At 33.1% G+C, this 21,615-nt stretch overlaps 1 protein-coding gene across 1 annotated transcript in view; it reads left to right on the top strand.

The window, feature by feature from the left end:
- Window positions 1-2,963: 2,963 nt before the first annotated feature.
- Window positions 2,964-21,615, top strand: part of LOC131522895 (coiled-coil domain-containing protein 9B) — a 34,011-nt gene continuing 15,359 nt past the window's right edge. The window contains exons 1-8 of the mRNA XM_058748758.1: window positions 2,964-2,978; window positions 3,664-3,743; window positions 10,134-10,241; window positions 10,418-10,522; window positions 11,504-11,644; window positions 14,135-14,275; window positions 18,963-19,019; window positions 19,289-19,458. Coding sequence (XP_058604741.1) covers window positions 3,672-3,743; window positions 10,134-10,241; window positions 10,418-10,522; window positions 11,504-11,644; window positions 14,135-14,275; window positions 18,963-19,019; window positions 19,289-19,458 — 794 coding nt within the window. The 5' untranslated portion in view covers window positions 2,964-2,978; window positions 3,664-3,671. The remainder of the gene's footprint in view (window positions 2,979-3,663; window positions 3,744-10,133; window positions 10,242-10,417; window positions 10,523-11,503; window positions 11,645-14,134; window positions 14,276-18,962; window positions 19,020-19,288; window positions 19,459-21,615) is intronic.

Raw genomic sequence — 21,615 nt, 5'->3', positions numbered from 1 at the left:
TCCTCTTTCAGGTGGTCTTAACTCTGTTCTCAGCTCAGTTCCATTTATATCAGTCATCATCAAATCACTTAATTTCTCATTGATGCTGAGAAGCTCGGCCATGCCTCCATCCTCCAGCTCTTCTAATTCTTTTCTTAAGAGATGATTACTGAGGAGGTTTACTAAAGACAGGCGATTTGTGTTTTCAGTGTCCTCTGCAGAGATTTTTAAGAATTGGCAGAGTTCAATGAGCTTTCCTCGTGTTAGTGCACATAGCCGTTCACCTATTTCTTCGTGAAGGCTCTGAAGTGAATCCATCTTTATCTGCAGTGGCTGACAGTATGATGAAAGTGGATGTTTACCTCACTGACTTGACTTTTGCTGCCTCTAGTAGTCACTGTACCTCAGGCTTATGCACAGTTCAATCAGTTTTGCAGTACCACTTCACTCAGCTGCTTCACACTGCTGCTTGTAGGTAAGTATGAATGTTACAGGGTGGGGCTCTGCTGATCAAGAAGATGAACCACCCTATAAACATCCCAGCGGTGCCTCCAAAATTTGTAGTACTCTCTTAATAATAAATGAGAGAGACAGAGACAAGAGTTAGTGGTTGCCCAAGCGGTCCTCTTTGTTGTCTTTAATATACATTGTATTTCATTAAGACACTTTGAATCACAGTAGTCATCAACACATATAAATACTTAAATCAAATCACAGTCAACAAATAAATAGATAATAATATGTACAGAAATGTTGCAGATCTTCCACACATCTGGATTTACTCATAAATATCTCAGATCAACTACTCCGGTAAGTATTAAAGGTAGTATGCAAACGACTCATATAAACTTCTATGAAACGGGTATGAAAATTACACAATTACACAAATGATCAATTTAAACAAATTATTAACACATTAAATCATGTAAACTGTAGTTTGGCATTACATTTTAATAACTTTAACTAACCTTAATAATAAATGAGAGAGACAGAGACAAGAGTTAGTGGTTGCCCAAGCGGTCCTCTTTGTTGTCTGAGGATGCGCTGCAGTTGTCACGGTAACTCTACTCTCTCTCAACTGCCACCAGGAATTCGGAAAATGCAGCTGGACTGTCCAGTGCAAACTCATTATAACACATTAAAGTAATTTTAATTTAACTTATATACACATGTAAATAGAAATAGACATACCTAAATACATAACAAAATATATACAAATAATTTAATATTGTTATGACACAAACTCCATGCAGCAGGGTGGTCACATATATATATATAGTTTTTGACCTGAGCTATTTTTTATTTTATAAAATTACTTCCTTATATTATAACGTAAGCAAACATATTCTAATTATGTCTAGTGAAAGATAGTAATCTGGGTTGAGTACTAGCATTACCAGCATTACTAACAACAAATGTATAGTCACTCCTTAAACTCCTCACATCTGATTGGTCGCTCAATAGGGGCGTGTCCTGTCAGCACTACATCTGCTACTATTATGAGCTTTAGGTTTATTTTTGAAAGATCTTGATGCTACCAAAAGACTTGTAGTGCAGCATACTTGCTGTCTTATTTTTGACATTCGATCTACACCTAACATTTGATAGCTCACATTTTTCTGCTATGTTTACAATGTTTTGTGTTGTGCATAATTTTTTCTGATGTTAAACAAACTTAAAAAAAAAAGTTAGTATTACTTTTTTAAATAATGTAAAATTGTGATATTAAAGTTCACAGCATACACAAATAAAGCATTATACAGTATAGATTTTGGCTTCATGAGAAGTCACAAATGTTCAGTACCTATAAATAAAGAGCAGGTATTGTCAGTGTAATATAAAGCCACGGTGCCATCAGAATCTGTTTTGTAATGGCCTGCATACACATGCACAGTATTGTGGAGATGACCAGTCATGCAGCAAAACGCTAGATAGTTTCCCCTCCAGCTACAGGTGTGGTTTACGCTGAATATTTCAGGTGTGGTCACATAAACACAGACGTAATTTGCTGCATGTTTATACAACCCGGGTTTCACACGCTGACATTCTACATGTTGAACTAAACACATACAGAAAACATACGTTTAACAGTTTCTTCCCACATTCCTAGTTTTAGTTACACACTTTATTCTGATGCTCTATTGCTTTATCGCCAAGAGACAATGTTGTAGCTCAGAAGACATACCAAAAATCCTTAGAATAAATAAAAATGGACTCAAATAAGTCTACGGAAGTAAGCTATATTGTGTAAATGTGTGAGACGTAAACAAAAGTGGTTAATTTGCTGCGATAGAAGGATAACAAAGTGCAGTAAACGGTAAAAATAATTGTGCTACAACCCACTGGGTTCATAATTATGACAATATACTAAAATAATGTGATAATAAATACCAGTTTGTAAAGCAGCATATCGGACTGTTTTTGCACAGCTAAAATAAATGGAAATTGATGAAACCGGAAGCCTCGCAGGCTCGCACATTTACAGCGGGTTGGTCTCATTAGCAGCCAGCTATTTTTAGCTGTACAAAACAGTTTGTTTTGCTGCTTGATATTGAAAATAGGTGTGTCTTACCATATTATTTTAATAATATATTATCTTAATCATGAACTCACTGGTTTGTAGTGCAAACAGTTTTACCGTTTACTGCACGTTGTTATTCTCCTCATTATTTCTCCGGAAGTCTTGGCTTACTTCTTCTGCGTTGAAGAAAAAGGTGGATAGAATAAAAAATATAAATAAAAATAAAAAACACACAGTACAGACTCTCTGATGTTTATGGATAGTTGGACAGTTGTCATAAAATAAAAGTACCGAGGTATTAAAATGAATTCGCAAGGCAGCTCGGATCACGTGGTTTCGCGCTTTCGTTCCTGAGCAGCAGGTGGCGCCAAAACTGACCCAGTGACGTCACTCACTCGGGCCTCAGTTCAGTCTGCTAGTTATGAGTTTGTGTTTTTACCTGGTTGGCAGGTAAGCGGTTCGACCCACATCCACCCGAGTACCGGTTTATCTAGTTTATTTTATCTCATTTGATCATCATTTTTATCTTTTAATGTCTGAACTGCCTAGAAGTTGAAAAAGAAAAAAATGTTGACTGACTACAATCGTGTTTGTGAAGCTACAACACAAACAGCGTAAACCAGATTTAGTGATTTATAAGCAAGAAATTCTACTCCATCACAGATGAACACAAAATACATTTTTATTTTAAAATACATTAATCGTTTACATGTAGTGTTTTGTGCTTGCTGAGAAACTATCCATCCATGTCAATTGATGTGGTGTTTTAAACTGTATTATGCTAGTTTGGTGTTGGTTTATGCTTGTTTATCGCGTTTTGTGCTTGTTGTTTGTTACTGGTTTGGTTGCTAGTCTAAATTAATATGATATTGCTGGTTTAGAAATGTTAAATAGCCAGGAAAAGACAAACCAGCAATCCTCACTTACCTGGTACTGAAGTACTGTTGGCATTTTGATATATTCATATTTCTAATGATACATTCTGGTACTGTATTTTAAATACAAATGAGTTACCATAGTATAAATAAAAGCATTGCATGTGTGAATATACTGTCTGTTCAGATGGGGTTTTGTTTTTTTTGCTTGTTATCAATTTTGTTTATTTTGGTGCAACAATGCCAGTCTATATATAATACACAATGAATTGTCAGTGTTTCTTACAGGAATCATCATGCAGCACCAGGAGCATCACATCATGTTCATGGACTTCTGTGAGGACGGACACTATCTGCTGGAGGACGATGTGAGTGTTTCAGATCCATTCGGTGCATCTACACAGATTCAGGCTGTAAAGTCATTTAGATTCTTGTATCCAGACCTTTGATTGTTAGTATAACTCTCTTCACATTCTGACTCAGAACTGCCCAATTAAACTGATTTACTTTTTATGCTTAGCAGAAGTATTTATCTAAAGCCACTTATAAGTGAGGAAAATCACAGGCAATTTGTCATAATAAGAGCCAATAATATTTGCAGTGCGTAAAATAATTATCTACACACACACACACACACACACACACACACACACACACACACATATATATATATATATATATATATATATATATATGTAATATTATTATATTATATTTAGAGTTCTTAATATTAAATATTTCGATAATTCATCAACACATTTGTATGTACACACTACACCGTTCCCTGATGTCAGTCAATGACGTGCAGGAAAACAAATAAATTATTGATTTTTTTTTTTTTTCTTAGAAAATATTTTATTAATTTGTTTATAATTTATTTACATTTGTATCTTTTTTATTTGTTTTTTTTTTTTTACTTATTTATCTTTTTTTTTATTTTTTATTATGTGATACATTTTCATCAACCCGGTCCTATGGGTTTAAAACAAAATAAATATGAATAAGTTATGAAAGTTGTAATTTTTGGAGGAGTTATTCCTTTAAATACACTAGTGAGATTAAAACATTTTTGTCAGGCAAACCCAAAATATTTATTTGAATTCATTAATATTTATATTAAGAGTTTTTAATGTGATATTTCAAGTAATAGTTCTCTGATGACGGTTAATCATATGAAGGGTAACGACTAAATTATTGAATCTTTTTATTTTTCAGAAAATATTTTATTAATTTGTTTATAATTTATTTACATTTTATCAATAATTAACCATTAACTTTTCATCAACCCTGTCCTATGGGTTTGAAACGGCATGAGTGTTTAAATTAATATTTCAATAACAGCATGTTCACGGTTAATGACGAGCTGGTAAACAAATAAATTATTTAATGTTTTTAATTTATTTAGCATTTTTATGATTTAATTAATTCTTCTTTTTAGAAAGTGTTTAATTTTGTATTATTTAGTTGTATTATTTATTTATCTTTTTTTTAGAAAGTTTTATTTACGAATTTATTTAAGCCATTATTTTTATTTGTTTTTTTTTTTTTTTTTTTTTTTCTTAGAAAATATTTTATTAATTTGTTTATAATTTATTTACATTTGTATCTTTTTATTTGTTTTTTTTTTTTACTTATTTATCTTTTTTTATTTTTATTATGTGATACATTTTCATCAACCCGGTCCTATGGGTTTAAAACAAAATAAATATGAATAAGTTATGAAAGTTGTAATTTTGGAGGAGTTATTCCTTTAAATACACTAGTGAGATTAAAACATTTTTGTCAGGCAAACCCAAAATATTTATTTGAATTCATTAATATTTATATTAAGAGTTTTTAATGTGATATTTCAAGTAATAGTTCTCTGATGACGGTTAATCATATGAAGGGTAACGACTAAATTATTGAATCTTTTTTATTTTTCAGAAAATATTTTATTAATTTGTTTATAATTTATTTACATTTTTATCAATAATTAACCATTAACTTTTCATCAACCCTGTCCTATGGGTTTGAAACGGCATGAGTGTTTAAATTAATATTTCAATAACAGCATGTTCACGGTTAATGACGAGCTGGTAAACAAATAAATTATTTAATGTTTTTTAATTTATTTAGCATTTTTATGATTTAATTAATTCTTCTTTTTTAGAAAGTGTTTAATTTTGTATTATTTAGTTGTATTATTTATTTATCTTTTTTTTTTAGAAAGTTTTATTTACGAATTTATTTAAGCCATTATTTTTGTTTATTTTTTTATTTATTTAAGCCATTATTTTTATTTATTTAAGCCATTATTTTTATTTGTTTATTTATTTAAGCCATTATTTTTATTTATTTATTTATTTTTATGAATTCAATATCTTTTAAACCCCTGTTTCGGCCCTGTCCTATTAAGCAACAACATGAGTAAATAAATCTGGCCTGAACTATTCCTTTAAATTGACTAGTGAGAGTGTGAAAGGGAGTTTTTCTAAAAGTTCACTGAGCTCATAGTTGAAGAAACACTTATAAACATTCTGATTTCATTCTTTAAAATGAGTACATTTATAATAAATATCCTCTATTGAGGTTCCTGGAATGAATGGATGTGATTTGTGGAGTTTTTCAGGGGATGACAGCAGATGTGGGTGGGGGAGTGAGGGGTAATTTTAACTATGAGCGAGAGCTTTAGAGAGAGAGAGAGAGGCTGCGCCGTACGGGTGAGCGGCGGGATCCGTTAGCAGGGCTTTTCTTTGCGTTCGGGGATCTTGGCTCGCAGCCCAACTGGCGTTTTTGTAATCAAGGCATGATCCGGGACTCCATGCGCTTCTTCCCCGAGCCGCGTCGGCTGCCTGCCGTTTGGAAGGATCCCAGATTTCCCTGCTGACATGAACAGAGCTGTGAGTGCCACTGTTTCTCATTCTTCCACTAGCTTTTTCTCACTCCCACTCTTTCATTACATCTTTGCTCTTCTCCGGATCCCGCTCGTTTCTTTTGCAGCGGTCTGGATGAGGATGGTAGCTGCAACTAAGCTTGCCGTCAGACGTGCGTTTGTCTTACGCTACTCAGAAGAACGAGGCCTGGGTTTTGGGCAGGAGAGTGTCCGTCAGCTGATAGTTGGGCTATTTGACATGTGATCCGTACAGATGAGTGGGAAGCGCAGGAAGCGGCCGCTGGAATGTTCCCTGTCCTTTTGTAGCACTGATGATTCACGTTGGCTTGTATTGCACTGGATTTTCCTCTGTGTGTTTGTACCTCTGCGAGGTTTGTTTTGGTCCCCTGACAACCGAAGTCTCTGTGAGTTGTGTGCGCACTTCCCTTCAAAACGTAATCGCGGAAGATGCTTTTTAAAGGAGTCGTTCGGCCGAGTTCATTTAATCCTATGCGACTCTCCTTCTTGCGTTGAACACAAAAGGAGATGTTTTGAAGAATGCTTAATGGAATTGTTCAGCCTCAGGACAGCCAAGATTAGGATGAGTTTGTTTCTTCATTGGATTTGGAGAAATGTAGCAGTACATCAGTTGCTCACTTATGGATGCTCTGCGGTGAATGGGTGCCGTCAGAATGAGAGTCCAAACACCACATCAGTTAACACCTTGAGAAGACAAAAGCTGAAACAAATCCAGCATTAAGAAGTCTTTATAGCTAAAATCCAAGTTCATAATTCATAATAACGCTTCCTCCAGTGAAAAAGTGTTCTGCACAGATCAAGCACCGTTTACAAGACAAAACAGCTCTAAACACATATGTGGCTGGATTTTGATGTGAGAGACAACAAGAGATGGACTTTTTCACTGAAGAAAGCGTTATTATGGATTATGGATTCATATTTTAGAAGCAATGGTTTGAAGTTAAAATTAATGATGGATTTGTTTCAGCTTTTGTCTTCTCAAGATGTTGACTGAGGACTGGAGTGCTGTGGATGTTTTTATCAGCTGTTTGGACTCTCATTCTGACGGCACCCATTCACTGCAGAGCATCCATTGTTGAGACACTGATGCAATGCTACATTTCTCCAAATCTGATGAAGAAACACACTCATCCTAATCCTAAGCCTGAGGATGAGCATATTTTCAGCAAATTTTCATTTTTGGATGAACTGTTCCTTTAAGTCTTGTTTTCCACGTGATACATAAATAAGGTGCATTTATACTCAGCTCCTAAATCATTTTCTGCAAATAATGACTTATATTCCAGAGAACTATCACAGGGCTTCAGGATGGTGCTTTTATGGTGCTTCTCTGTCAATCTTTGCAGCTTTTCAGTAAAAACCACCATCCACTTTCACATTTCTTACTTTCATGTTCCACAGAAGAAAGAAAGTCAAATGGGTTTGAAACAGCATGAGTGAGTAAATTATGACTCGTCGTTTATTATGGTCTGTTCCCACAATAAAGTGTTTTTTACCCACATTTGAATTATTAGTCAAACAGGAATGCTGGGAATTTTTGGTGTCGTCTGATGAAGGACTTATTCTGCTGATATTAACCAGTCAGAGTCCCTTAATAAATCACATTGCATTGAATGCGTATTTTGCACAAAATAGAACATGCACAATTGAAATGACTACTTCCCATTGTGTTTTGCAGGCTTATAGCACGCCGTCCCTTGTGTCCTGTCACTTTAAAAGCGTGCAAACACTCAAGTGCAGCCGCTGCATGTGTTTTCTTCAGTGGCTTTGCATGAGTGTTGAGTCATTGTATTTCACAAAGAATCTCTTCACATGAAGTGACTGCAGGGAACGGCAGCTTTATCTTCCTCTTCTGCTTCAGACAGATGAGGTCAAATGTCAGTCTGAGAGGTGGAGTTTAGCTTATTGTGATTATTTATTAAATATTTCTTGTAATGCTGTTGTTTGGCCTTGAAATACGCAGTTAGAGAGCGAGTTGGAGTTCGACCCTCAGTAAAATGTGTGTTATTTGAGCTGTGTGCAGTGACTAAATGGTGTGAGCAGCACTAGTAATAGAGATGCTTGTTTTAACAACCCAGAATATTTTTTGTCTTTTGTTAGAGGATGCCAGCCGTGAGTCTGTGATCTGCAGCAGTTTGTCTGCGTTTGCTGGGATAAAAGCATCTTTCGACATCGAGGAATCTCTGCTTTGAGCTGAAATCGTACTCTATTCACTCTCAAATCTATGCAGGCCTTTTCAGATCCAAATTTACTCCGTGTGGGAGTCGTGCTGGCCTGGAGTCAGTCGGGTTATTTCACAGGCGCTCTGGCTTTCATTTTTTCAAATAATCCACAGATACTGAGAGATCTTGACATTCTGTTCGATGCCTGGTTTACTGACACGGTGAATAGGAAGCTGTGTTAAATGTTCCTCTTCAGCTGCACGGTGAAATATTCGTTCCCGTTGTGTCCAGCATGTGCCCTTTTGCCAACTCTGCAGCCATTTAAAGAAACTGCAGCAGTTCAGCGTGCCGCTGTGAAAGTGCTGCTGCGTCAAACACATTGCAGCCTTCATGCAGGCCGAGCTGCACAAATAAAGCAGTTCTTTCTAAGGCCTAAGTTTGTGGCTGTGCATTTAAACTGCTATGTAAACGTGAAATTAGAAATGTGTTAATTTGTATATCTAGGACCTTATTTTTTCACAAATACCATTTTATTTTTTCACATTCAGGTTTTTTTTTTTTCAGTTTTTTTTTGGATTTATTTATTGCAATTTTTTCAATAAATTTTTCTGGATTCTCCTTTTTTTTTTTTTTTTTTTTTTTTGTATTACCTTTTTCCATAAATTTTTCTGTATTCACTTTTTTTCCGTGCAATTTTTTTGGATTGCATTTTAATGGTTAAATTGATTTTTAATTATTTATTTATTTTTTGTAATCAAAAAGCATTTCTAATTAATTTAAATAATGAAACTTTTACGATTTAACAGCAATTTATTAAGTCACATTTGTTTAGAATTCAGAATCCTATGAAATCGGTTTTAATTTTCTGGTTTCAGCCATAAATATTAGTATTGTGATTTTTACAGTTGTTATATAATTATTATATAATTTTTCTTTATAGTTATTGTATACATATTATAGTTAATTTTATTTATTTATTATTAATGATTTTAAATTATTTTTTTTATTTTACAATAAAATATTACAGTAGTTATATTTTTATTTAGTTTTTTAGTTTTTTAATATTTTTATTTAGTAGTGGTAATAATAATAAAATCAACAACAACAGTAATAATGATTATTATTGTTATTTTATAGTCAAAATCTTGAGGTTATTGAGTGTGTTTTGAGTGACAGCCTTTGAAATCATGGTCACATGTGAAAGTCAGACGTCTCGAAACAGCTGACGGCTTGAGAAGTTTAATGCGCTGAGCTCATGTTGCCGCTCATAGCAGCTGATGCTAATAATGGCGCATCCGTGTGCAGTTAGAGGCACAAATGCATGCAGTGTTAAAGAAAAATGTAAACAGTCTACTGACTGATTGACTGGTGTGCAACTACAAATATGCCATTGTATTTCAGTTTCCATCCTGGACTATTTCTCCTGGGTCTCTGGTATTTTATAGACATTTACGTAACATAAATGCAGCTTTATTTTGTTAGATTTGGATTATGTAATTCTCTTATTTTTGCTCCAGACTGTTCAAATGTCTCCTCCACAAGTGGGCAAGGAAAATGTGCAAGACCATTACGCTGCTGTTTGTGTAGAAAGAGTTTCATTTTTGTGCGAGACGCAATAAATAACAGAAAGCCTGCTGGCAGACATAATTGTTTGGATTATTGTGTTTGTGTATGTGATGTTGACATGTTCATAAATTGTTCAGAGTCCCACAGAAATGATGATGATGAAGAAGGAACACAAGGACGCAGAGCTGGATAAAAAGATCGAGGCCTTACGGAAGAAAAATGAAGCACTTATGAAACGCTACCAGGTGGAAACCTTTAAAATCTGTCAAAAAACACACACTTCAGTTGATTAACATTTGTAAACAAAACATTTAAAGGCATGAACCCTCATTAAAAAAATAAAGTATAATAATAAAAGTTCAAAGATTCCATAAAAAGCACTGTGTGTGTTTGCCTTGCTGAGTTTTGTGATGTTCTGCAGGAAGTGGAGGAGGATAAAAAGCGGGCGGAGCAGGAAGGGATGTCACTCCACAGCAGGAAGGGAAAGACTGATGATCTGACCATCACCATCAACAAATCCTCAAACGTGAGCTGCTTTATTCCTGCACAGACAAACACAAACAGAGAATCTAAACCTGAGTAAAACTTCAGCTTTGAATGTGTTTTGAAACAATCTCTGTTGTATAAAGTGAACTTTTTATTTATTTATTTATTTATTTAAATAAATGTGATTTACATCTGAAACGGGACCTCAAGATGACTTAAAATAATTAAAACAACAACAAAAAATCAAGATATTAAAAATTTTTTTACTTTTATTTTTTGGAAAAACCTGTATACATTTAAAAAATGTGACTTGTAGACTGGTAAGATTTATTCAATTACATGACTTTTCTATCTCAGTGGGCATTGTTATAAAGAATATACATATTTTTCTATTTATGCCAAGCTCTAAAACAGTGTAGAAATTGTGATTAAAAATTAGTTTAAATTATCACTAATCCTTATCCAATAAATCGCTAACAAATGGAAAAGTCATGGGACCTTCATGTATTTTTATTATAGTTAACTAAAACTAGAACCGTAAAAAAAAAATTCCCTTACATAAAATAAACTTTAACTGAAATAAAATATTAAATATTAAAAAATAAACCTTTTTATCTCAACTAGCTGCCAAGGAAACATTTCTCATTTTCATTTAGTTTAACTTTGTGTACTAAAATTAAAAATGGTAAATTACTAAAAAGTATAAAAAAAAAATATATAAAAAAAATAGTAGTAAATAAATAAATAATAAAAATAAAACATAAAAAATGTAAAACAAAAACACACAAGTACTTGAACTAAAATTACAATAAAAATCTAAAAATAAAACCCATTTAAAATATTAATAAAAACTATAATAGTATATTGCTGATACTAAATGGGGAGCCTAGGAGTCAAAAATGTTGAAAGCCACTGAAGTAGTGCTGAGCTGAAGTAAACTAAATGTGGAGAAAATGAGTGATAGTTGTATATATATGAATAATAGTTGGGAGTTTTGATGTTATGTGTTTGTTGTGTTCAGGATCAGCGTGTGGTGACGAAGCGCCCGGGCTCCGGAGGACTGAGAGACGGAGAGCAGGAGAAGGATCCGGGATCGAGCGTCTTCTGCATCGGGAGAGGAAAGAGACGGCAGCTGCTCGTCACAACACCCGGAAACATCAAGGTGAGACTGAATCAACCTTCCTCTTGTTCTCGGACTGCATTTTCTCCTGTGAGCGCAGGGCTCCAGACTAACATTTGAGTTCTACAGATGGTGGCGCCAGGAGCAGATTTGGTAGCTGTGTGTGGGTATTAAAAATAGCGATAAATTTAATCATAAAATTACTATTGATTTGCACTAATAAGTGCAGTTACTCATAATAGTGCACCTTATTTCTTGGTGATACACATTTGACAGTAAAGCACTGAGCTTGAGTTGGGAAACATTCAAAATGTACTTTTATTAACAACAGTAACGTGCAAATATTTTATTTAGAAAATTAATATAGGCTATTCTGCTCTTATTAAATGTACCATTATTCTTCAATAGTATTATATGTAACTGACCGATAACTTCAGTGATAATAAAAGACACACTTTATGTGTGATTCAGCCCCATATTTAAGGCACTTTAATGACTTTTCTTACTTCATACACAAAAAAAGAGCAAAACTTTGACAAAATTTGATTTCTTGATGATTTGTTGTTTTATAATAGTGATTTTATCATTTAAAAATATGACTTTGATTACCTTTAATGATGTCATGCAAGCTAGGGGTGGGCGATTCATATCACATCATGATATTATATCACGATATTGAGAAAAAAAAATTGGAATCACATTTTAGTAGACCTTAGTTAAATTACAGGCAAAATATGTATTTTAACCTTATATAACTAGAAGAAAAAAAACATGATTTCAAGATCCAAGGCAAAAATAGAACGGTCTGACTTTATGCTACATAAGACACCTGCACAAAAGAAAAACAGCAAATGGACTGAAAGAACATGCAAATTCACTCTCTGACAGCTGATGGCGCTTATGGCCTCAGTTTAGCGTTCCTTTGTTACCGCTGTAAATAAAGCTGCTCTGCGCTGTGCTTATGAACACGGAGGTAAGAGAAAAAGAAAATGCCCTTCCCTTCAGATACTTGCTAATGTCTTTTTTTTAACGATAGCCTACAGTTGAAGCTTCAGTAAGGTAAAATTAAAATGGCAAACCCCATAGTCGCAGTCACTTAATTGTTATTAGGCTAATTAAACAAAGAAAAAAAATGACTTAGGCCTATTTCATTGTCTTTACAAAACCAAAACAAAAAATAAAGACTTGATATTAATCTGCCCCTAATTCATTATATTTTTCTTCCTATATTTCGAGCATTGTGTGAACAGTGATCTTGCTCTGCCTGCTCCAGTATTTTCTCTCTTTGTGTTCTGCGTCTCTGTCCTGTGTTAACGGTCGTTTACAGACAGTAATATTACCACACAAATTACATTTAGGGAAATTATTGTAATCCAGTTTGTGTGCTGCTCTGAAAAGTCGATCGTGTGTTTGGAGCAAAAACTATCCGGTTCTGATTTATGTCTGATCGAGCGGGGCATCTCTCTCTCTCTGATGACGCAGTAACGACCGCGGAGAAAAAGATCTTTATCTGTCCATCCAATGAAATCCATGAATATGTAACCGTATCCACGGTATAGCAAAATCCATATCATGGCACAACATAATAAGTCACGTTAATACGCACCCACCCCTAATGCAAGCTATTTATACTTTGAACTAGGGCTGAGCAATTAATCTAAATAAAGCCTAAATAGCAACATTCTTCCCAAACGCTTATAAACTAGCTGATGTCAACCAAAGAGAAGCTAAACAAAATAAAAAATAAAAAAATTAGATTAGTTTTCATTTTTACAGTGAAATCACCACTATTTTAGTACCAAGGACAATTTTTTCATTTTTTTATTTAATATTTTGAATTAGTTTTTATTTTTGTTATTTTTATTTTTCTGTTTTCTTTATAATTTGAGTTAGTTTTAATAATTTTGTTGTTTTTGTCATTTTTATTAGGGTTTTTTATATATATATATATATATATATACATTTTATTTCAGTTTCAGGAAAAATACTGTATATGGGAAAATAATATTATGAAAAAGAAAAACCTTACTCATAATAAAAATAAAATATAAAATGTATCTAAAAATAAAATATGAAAAAAATCATATTTTATTTTAACTAATTGCGAAGGCAACATATCCTATTTTGGCATTTTAGTTTTATTTGATCTAAAAAAAAAAAAAATGAAAAAAATACTGAAATAAAATTAATAACGATGTAGACGTATATATATATATATATATATATAGTGAAAAACTTCTAGAATAATAATTTTTTATTTTATTTAATTTCTTAATTTAGTAATAATCATCATCATCATGATAAAATGAATTACAATTTTTATTATTAATATAGGTATATAATCACAAAATATTTGTCCAAATTTTGCAGCCTTACGAGCAAACACAGAAAGCCTGGTGGTGTAAAAGAGAATCACATTTTAAGTTGCAATCATAATTTTATAAGAAAAATCACTGTTTTTTTTTTTTAAATCAAATCGTGCAGCCCAACCTTGAATGACGTCGTCAGCAACGTTTTATCATGTTGTTTCAGGGGAAGAGGGTGTTCGGCGAAAGAAAGGACAGAAACCGGCCCGTGAGTCCAGCGAGGTTAAAGTCCTGTGCTGAGGAAGAGCTGGAGTCCAACAACACACGAGCAAAACCGCGACCTCCATCTGCAAAGAGAGTCACGGAGGTGAGCAGACGTTCTTGTGATGTCCTGTTTGACGTTTGTGTAGCAGTCTGTGTTTGGGACGCACTCTTCATTTACTTCTCAAGCCTTGCTGCTGTAAATGGATTGAGACGGAGCTGATCATAAGAGCCGGGCGTGTGAACGAGGTTGTGTTTATGTTCAGCTCTTCTGGTGGATTCCACACCGGATCACCAGTATTCACGCTGTTTCTCTTTTGTTAGTGTTTGTGTGTTTTATCTCTGCCTGCTCAAACGTGTGGGGTTGGTAAGATTTTAGAAACAAGTCTCTTCTGCTCATCAGGGCTGCATTTATTCGATCAAACATACAGTAAAAATTCTCAAATATTATTACAATTTCAAATAGCTGTTTTCTATGTGAATATGTGTTAAAATGTAATTAATTTATATAATTTTCAGCATCATTACTCCAGTCTTCAGTGTCACGTGATCCTTCAGAAATCATTCTAATATGCTGATTTGCTGCTCAAGAAACATTTCTGATTATTATCAATGTTGAAAACAGTTGTGCTGCCCAATATTTTTGTGGAAACCGTGATGCATTTTATTTTTCAGGATTCACAGATGAATAGAAAAGTTCAAAGAACAGCATTTATTTGAAATGGAAATCTTTTGTATCATTATAAATGTCATTTTGGATGTCATTTTTAATGCATCCTTGATGAATTAAAGAATTAATTAATTTATTTATTTATTTAAAAAAAGCATTTTCCTTAAAGTAAAATAAAAATAAAACTTTAAAATAAAATAAAATATATTTAAAGAAATTATATATAATATTATTATTATTAATTTATTTTTTCCCCAACATTATAAATGTCTTTACTGTCAATTTTAATCAATTTAATGTGTCCTTACTAAATAAAAGTGTTAATTTCCTTAAAAACATCTTCCTTACTAGAAATAAAACTGTAATAAAAACTATGAAAATAATAAAAATTACCCCAAAAATGAATAAATTTAAATGACAACAGAAATCTAAAATACAAATTCAACAGAAAATACAAATTAAAAAAAATCCCCAAACTATTAAAGTCTAGTGTAAGAGAGCGGCCCTGGAAGTGTCATGTCTGTGAGATTGTCACTGATGTGTGGGAATGTCAGGGAGTGGACAGATGTGATGTTGGGTTGTGTTTTACACCCGGCGGGGCTGAGCCGTCTGGGTGGCAGCTGCTTCTGTCTGCTGAAGTCTGAAAGAGCAGTATAATGCTGCCCATTGTGTGCTCGAGCCGAGGCTCTTTATCATCACAGCTTTTGTCTGATCCAGCACACAGACTCTTACACTGACTGAATGTGAATGTGGAGCTCACTTAGTCTCAATAACCAGAGCTATTTTAGTATTATTTTTATGCTATAACATTTTTAATTAGATTTTTATTTTTATGGTTTCAGTTTTCATTTTAGTTTTAGTGATTTTTCTTTTCTTTTCTTTTTTTATATTTCTCATTTCTTTTTTTTTTACAGTTTTAGTCATTTTAGAACTTCAAAGTAAGCATATTGTAATTCAGTTGGTTGCCAAGGCAGCATTTCTAATTTTCACTTAGTTTTGATTTTTCAAAGTTTTAGTCAACAAAAACAACACTGGCCATAACACACTTGTTGCTATGTTGTTGCTAGGGCAGTCTTTTAAAATATTTTTATTTGGCTTTAATATATTTTCGTTTTAGTAATTTTAGTACTTAAACTTATATTATTTCAATTATTTTCCAACAGCATTTCTGATTTATTTATTTATTTAAGTTTTACTGATTTTATTTTTAGTTTTTGGCTTTTTAAATTAAAAAAAAAAAAAAAAAATATATATATATATATATATATATATATATATATATATATATATATATATATATATATATTATTTATATATTATTATTATTATTTTTATTTTATTTTTTATATATATATTATATTTAACTGTTAATTTATATTTAATTTCAGTTTTAGTAATTTTAGCACTTCAGATTCAACTTATTTTCAAATACCGGTAGTATGATTAAAAATCTATTAGTATTTAGTATTTGTATCATTTTTTTTTAATATATATATTTCTGTTTAGCTTTAATTATACATATATATATATATATATATTATATTTAATTTTAGTACCTCAACTTAAACTTATTTTCTAATTTTCATGTAAATATTTGAAGTTTGTTTTTAATCTAATATTTAGATTTTATTTTGCTTCAGCTTTATTTCAGTTGCCAAAAGTGTTTTTAATAGTTAACAATAATAACACTGGCCATAACACACTTATTACTACGTGGTTGCTAGGGCCATCTGGGTGGTTGCCAGGTGCTTTAAAACCAATATAAATGTTTTCAGAGTGAATCGTTATATGTTTTTATATGACAGGTGGTTGATACATAAGTCAGTTCTGACTTCATGTAGATTTCAGAAAGCAGTTTATGCCATATTTGATCCAAAGGACTATTTTAATAAGCGTTTCCTGTCATATTTTCTCTTGTATTTCCTGGTTTGTCATCGCAGCAGATGTTCTCGCGGATGACAGACGGGTTTTAATCGTGTGAGTGGGAGTCGTGCTTTCACTGAGTCACAGATATACCATATGTGGAAGGATTCTCCCATAATGCATCTGGCCTCGTCGAGCGCAGCAGGCGTCAGATATGTCGTCATGACGCAGGCGTAACGCTGTGAGGAGAGGCAGATATAACAGCAGGGCACTTGTACTGCAGCGTCGCTCTAAAATCACTCTCTCTCTGGGTTCATTGTTTAAGATCATAATGAGCCGTATGCTTTAATCTAATTAACATTTGGCCTCTCTTTCTTCTGAATAGGTGTATTATGTGGCTGATGGGAGCGCAGAGGCGATGTGCCAGTTTGGTGGCAGAATGAGTGACTCTTTTGGTCTGGTTTTGTCACAGTAGCTTGCGTTTCTCTTTAGGACTTTGCTTCAAGATTTTGAGGAGCCAAAATAATATAGATAAGTTTATTGTACAAACGTGAAGAGAAAGAACCTTACAAAATAAACATTGAAATTGCATTAGCATAGACTCAACGCTTACACATTACATTTACATTTAGTCATTTAGCAGATGCTTTTATCCAAAGTGACTTACAAATGAGGACAATGGAAGCAATCAAAATCAACAAATGAGCAATGATACGCAAGTCTCAGTTAGCTTAACAGTACACGTAGCAAGGTTTTTTTTTAAACAAATTATATAATACTTTTTTTTTGGTGATTTTTATTTTTTATTTTTATTATTATTCCTTTTCATTTCACTTTTAGTTATTTTAGTACATCGGTAAATGAGAAATGCTGCTTTGGCAACTAGCTGAAATACATGTTTGTTTTTTGTTTTTTTCAATTAACAAGTGTTTTTTGTTTTAGTTTAACTATATAATAACCCTCCGTCACACAACCTGTCCATGTTGAAATCTGCTTAATTTGACTGATTTAACCGGTGAATTCATGCTGAAATACTGTACAGCTTGATTGCATGCACAGACTTTAACATCAACATCGTGTTTTCTCCTCCCTTTAAAAGTTATTTGCACTATTTATATATTTTGTCTATTTATTTTATTCTTTGCATTATCAGAGATATTTTTGGGTCACGACCCACTGGTTGAGAAGTGCTATATTTTATGCCATAACTTCTAAACTTCACAGATGTAATGTTTCTGGAGATTGTGTGAAAAGACTGTGACCTACTACAGTTCATTCAGATGAAGTTTGGTGTGTTTCTTTGTCATTGAACTTTAATGAACAAAGCTTCAGATGTGCACATGCTGCAGGGTGTTAAACGTTGTTCTCTCTAAGAGGATCTCATCCTGATTGAAGTTTTCTAGACAGCAGCTCTGATCATGACGTCACTAAAGCAAGTGTACTACTTACACTTATCCACTTGAGGGCAGTGTGTCACTTCTACTGTACAAACATGCTTAATGCAGAGTGACCGTTTATACCAATGTCCAAAATATTAGCCTTTGTACTGAAATAAATAGACAGCTTATTACACCAATTCATCTGCCATGTAGAAATGTTAATGTTTTATGCCTTCATTTGATTGGGGGGGGGTGTCATAGGGCCCTGTTATTATAAAAAAATGTAATAAATGTAATTGTTTTTATAGATTCAGTTAATTACACATACTGTTTGGTTATTAACATTTAATTCAACTATTAAAATGGAATACAGAAAAATTAAAATGGAAAACAGAATTTAGTAAAAAATAAAATGAAATTTGAAAAAATAAATAATTAATTTCATAGGTCTCTAAAAATGTAATTTCTGTTAAACGTTTGAGTTGTTGTTAAATTAATTGTTATAAGTTGTGGTTTTAATTAAGTAGACATTCCTTTTGATCATTAAAATTACATTTTAAACATCCAGAGAAATAAAAATGGAGAAAAAAGAAAAATTAAAACTGAAAAAATTTTATTAAAAAAAAAAAATTCATATGGAACTCTGTATATGTACAGATGAATTAGGTTGTGTATATGTATTACATGTATATATTGCTTTTTACTATATGTACGTTATAGTAAACAGCATATTTACTGTGTGTGTGTGTATATATGTATATATAATATGAGGTGTTCGATTAGATGTCTAAAATGATTTGTGTTTGTGTTTTAACAGTAATCTTCAGCTGTGAATTCGTAGGTCTTGATCTGTAACGGTCTTTTGCTCTTTGTTTGTTCAGGATGACACTGGAAAACCGGATCAATGGAGTCGATGTGAGGACTCGTATGTTGTCCCGGTGAGAGCGTTTCCACCATTCACACATTCACCTGAACGTCTAATTAAATTAAACACAGAGCGTGCAAAAACAAAATGAACAGTTGTCACTAATTGTATTGTTTTTAAAGTAGAGGGACGTAAAGATCTTTCCATCCATCTTCTCATATCTTTGTGTTCAACCAAACAGTATTTATCTGCAGCTGCATATCAAATTAGACCGTTTTGACATGCTTTTGATGGACGGACTGCAGATTTTGCTCTGTATTTGACGCTGAAATGATCTGGAAGGTCACAGAGGCCGTCGCTGACCTGAACCTCGTCACGTCCAAAGAAGAGCAGCTGGAGTATCTGCGGTGGAAGAAGGAGCGCGAGGAGATCGACCGCGAGCGTGTGGCCCGACACAAAAACGCCAAAGGCCAGTGGAGGAGAGCCTGGGACATGGAGAAAACCGATTTGATGTAAGCCAGACGCCCGCGCCTGATTTCTGACGTGTGAGCAACTAACCTGCGCTGCTTTAGTTTGCACCTTGATTTAGTTTGATTTCTTCTTTCGTTTGTTCGTTTTCTGCATGTTTAACTGCCTCATATATATACATAAATCACAGCTGTTTGAATCATAATGGCCTCCTCCTTCTCTGTCTTACTGACACCTTCAGATATCTTTGTTTATTGTTTCTGAGATAAATTATTCAAAAATTCATCAGTGAAGGATTAAAGAAAAACTTTGACTTTTTCTTTCTTTATGCTTAAAATGATTCAAATTAACTTAAAGATTATTTTATCTTTAATAAACTATTCGATTAGATTTCTGAAATATGAACAGAAGATTGTGTTATAACAGTAAAATTTTGCAGTTAAAGCTGGTTGAAGTTAACCAATAGTCAGGTATCTATTTAGTCATTATCTGTGTTTCCATTCATGCATTTTTATGCAAATTTTGGGATATTGCATTTAAAAAAAAAAGTTGTATGGAAACACCAAGATGTGCATCAAATCTTAGAATGCACATTTAAAAAAAAAATCATTTGATCAATTGAAGTGGAAGTCATTTATTATGTAGGGAAAAAAGTCACAAAGTTTTGCCATAAATCTAAGATTTATGTATTTTAATTCCATCTAAAATTTCCATCTATTAGGATTAAACAGTATTAACAAAACTAACAAACTTAATGTGATGCATATTTGTCAGTCAGGCATAAATTAAACAGGTCAGATTTCTGCACCCAAAAATCATACTATAATTTAAACCATTTAAAATGGTAAATTATTTAAATAAAATCAAATAGATGCAAATAGTTAATTTATTTGATTTTGTTTAAATAATCATATTTTCGTAATGCATTTATTCAAATTGCTCATAATCAGCATAAATCTGTTCATTGTGATAATTAAATTGATTCAGTTAAAAAGCATGAAAATGGTTAAATATTAGGGATGTGACGAGATCTCATGAGATCCGACTGGTCTCGAGAACGTGACGATATCCTCGCAAAACATTTTTCAGTGTTTACATTAGAGCTGCACCATTAATCGTTAAAAAATTGCGATCTTGATTCAAACACCCACGCGATCTTATTCCTGAATGACAACGATTCAGCTATGTCTATTATGACTGTTTCACATCGCGAGTGTCAGTGGAGCGTGAGAAGCACGTTTTGTCGCTGCCCATGTTAATGAATCAGAGGGTCGGCCATGATCACACTTCTAATGTGAACGCTGTCATTCATTGATATGGGCGGCGACAAAACATGCGCTGCTCACGCTCCACTGACGCTTACGATGTGAAACAGGTGTTAAAGACATTCAAATCTGCATTCATGCTGCTGCTGATCCAGAAAGAGCAACACAAAAGTATTTTCATCCTCACATCATTATTTCTGTGTTACAGACATTTAAATAACAGAAGTACTAGGATAAAAGTTTATATTTTGGGTATAAACGCTTATTGTCTACAGTAGCGATCAAAATGAAAGTATCTTAACACTTGTATGTATTGTAACGCTTATCCTCTTCCGCCAGGAGGTGGCGACAACCCGTTTAAAAAAGTATTTGTAATTGAATCATTCATTCAAAGAGAAACAAGTCTTTATGAAGTGAGACACTGACTCCTTCATTTAATTTTTTTTTTTTTTTTTTTGAAATTAATATATATTTTTAAAAGACTTGAGCAATGAACATTTTGTCAGAACCGCTAGTAAATTACATTACTTTTAGTTTTCTAATCTTTTTTTTTTTTTTTTTCAGAATCGTGAGAATCGTGATCTTATAATTTGCGGCAGGTTCCCAGGAAGTGACGATTTTGTTCTCTTGTGATGGAAACTGCTTTATTCGCAAATGTTTTATGCAATATTCCAATTTTCTGCAAATGTTCTTACTCTAACAAGTTAGGTAATTCTTTCTACCTAACAAGTAGCCTAAATAGCCTAAAGTAGCGGTATTTAAAAGCCTGTTTCGACCTCACTGATTGGAGTGTTTTTTGAAGCTGCTGACAACGATCTGGATGAGCTCACGGAGACTGTAACTTCATATATCAGTTTCTGTGAGGATATATGCATCCCTACCAGGACTTATTTAACATTCAACAATGATAAGCCATGGTTTACAGCAAAACTCAGA

Source organism: Onychostoma macrolepis, chromosome 17 (assembly GCF_012432095.1).
Source record: "Onychostoma macrolepis isolate SWU-2019 chromosome 17, ASM1243209v1, whole genome shotgun sequence".
Classification (NCBI taxonomy): Eukaryota; Metazoa; Chordata; class Actinopteri; order Cypriniformes; family Cyprinidae; genus Onychostoma; species Onychostoma macrolepis.
This window is presented reverse-complemented; position numbering and strand designations above follow the sequence as displayed.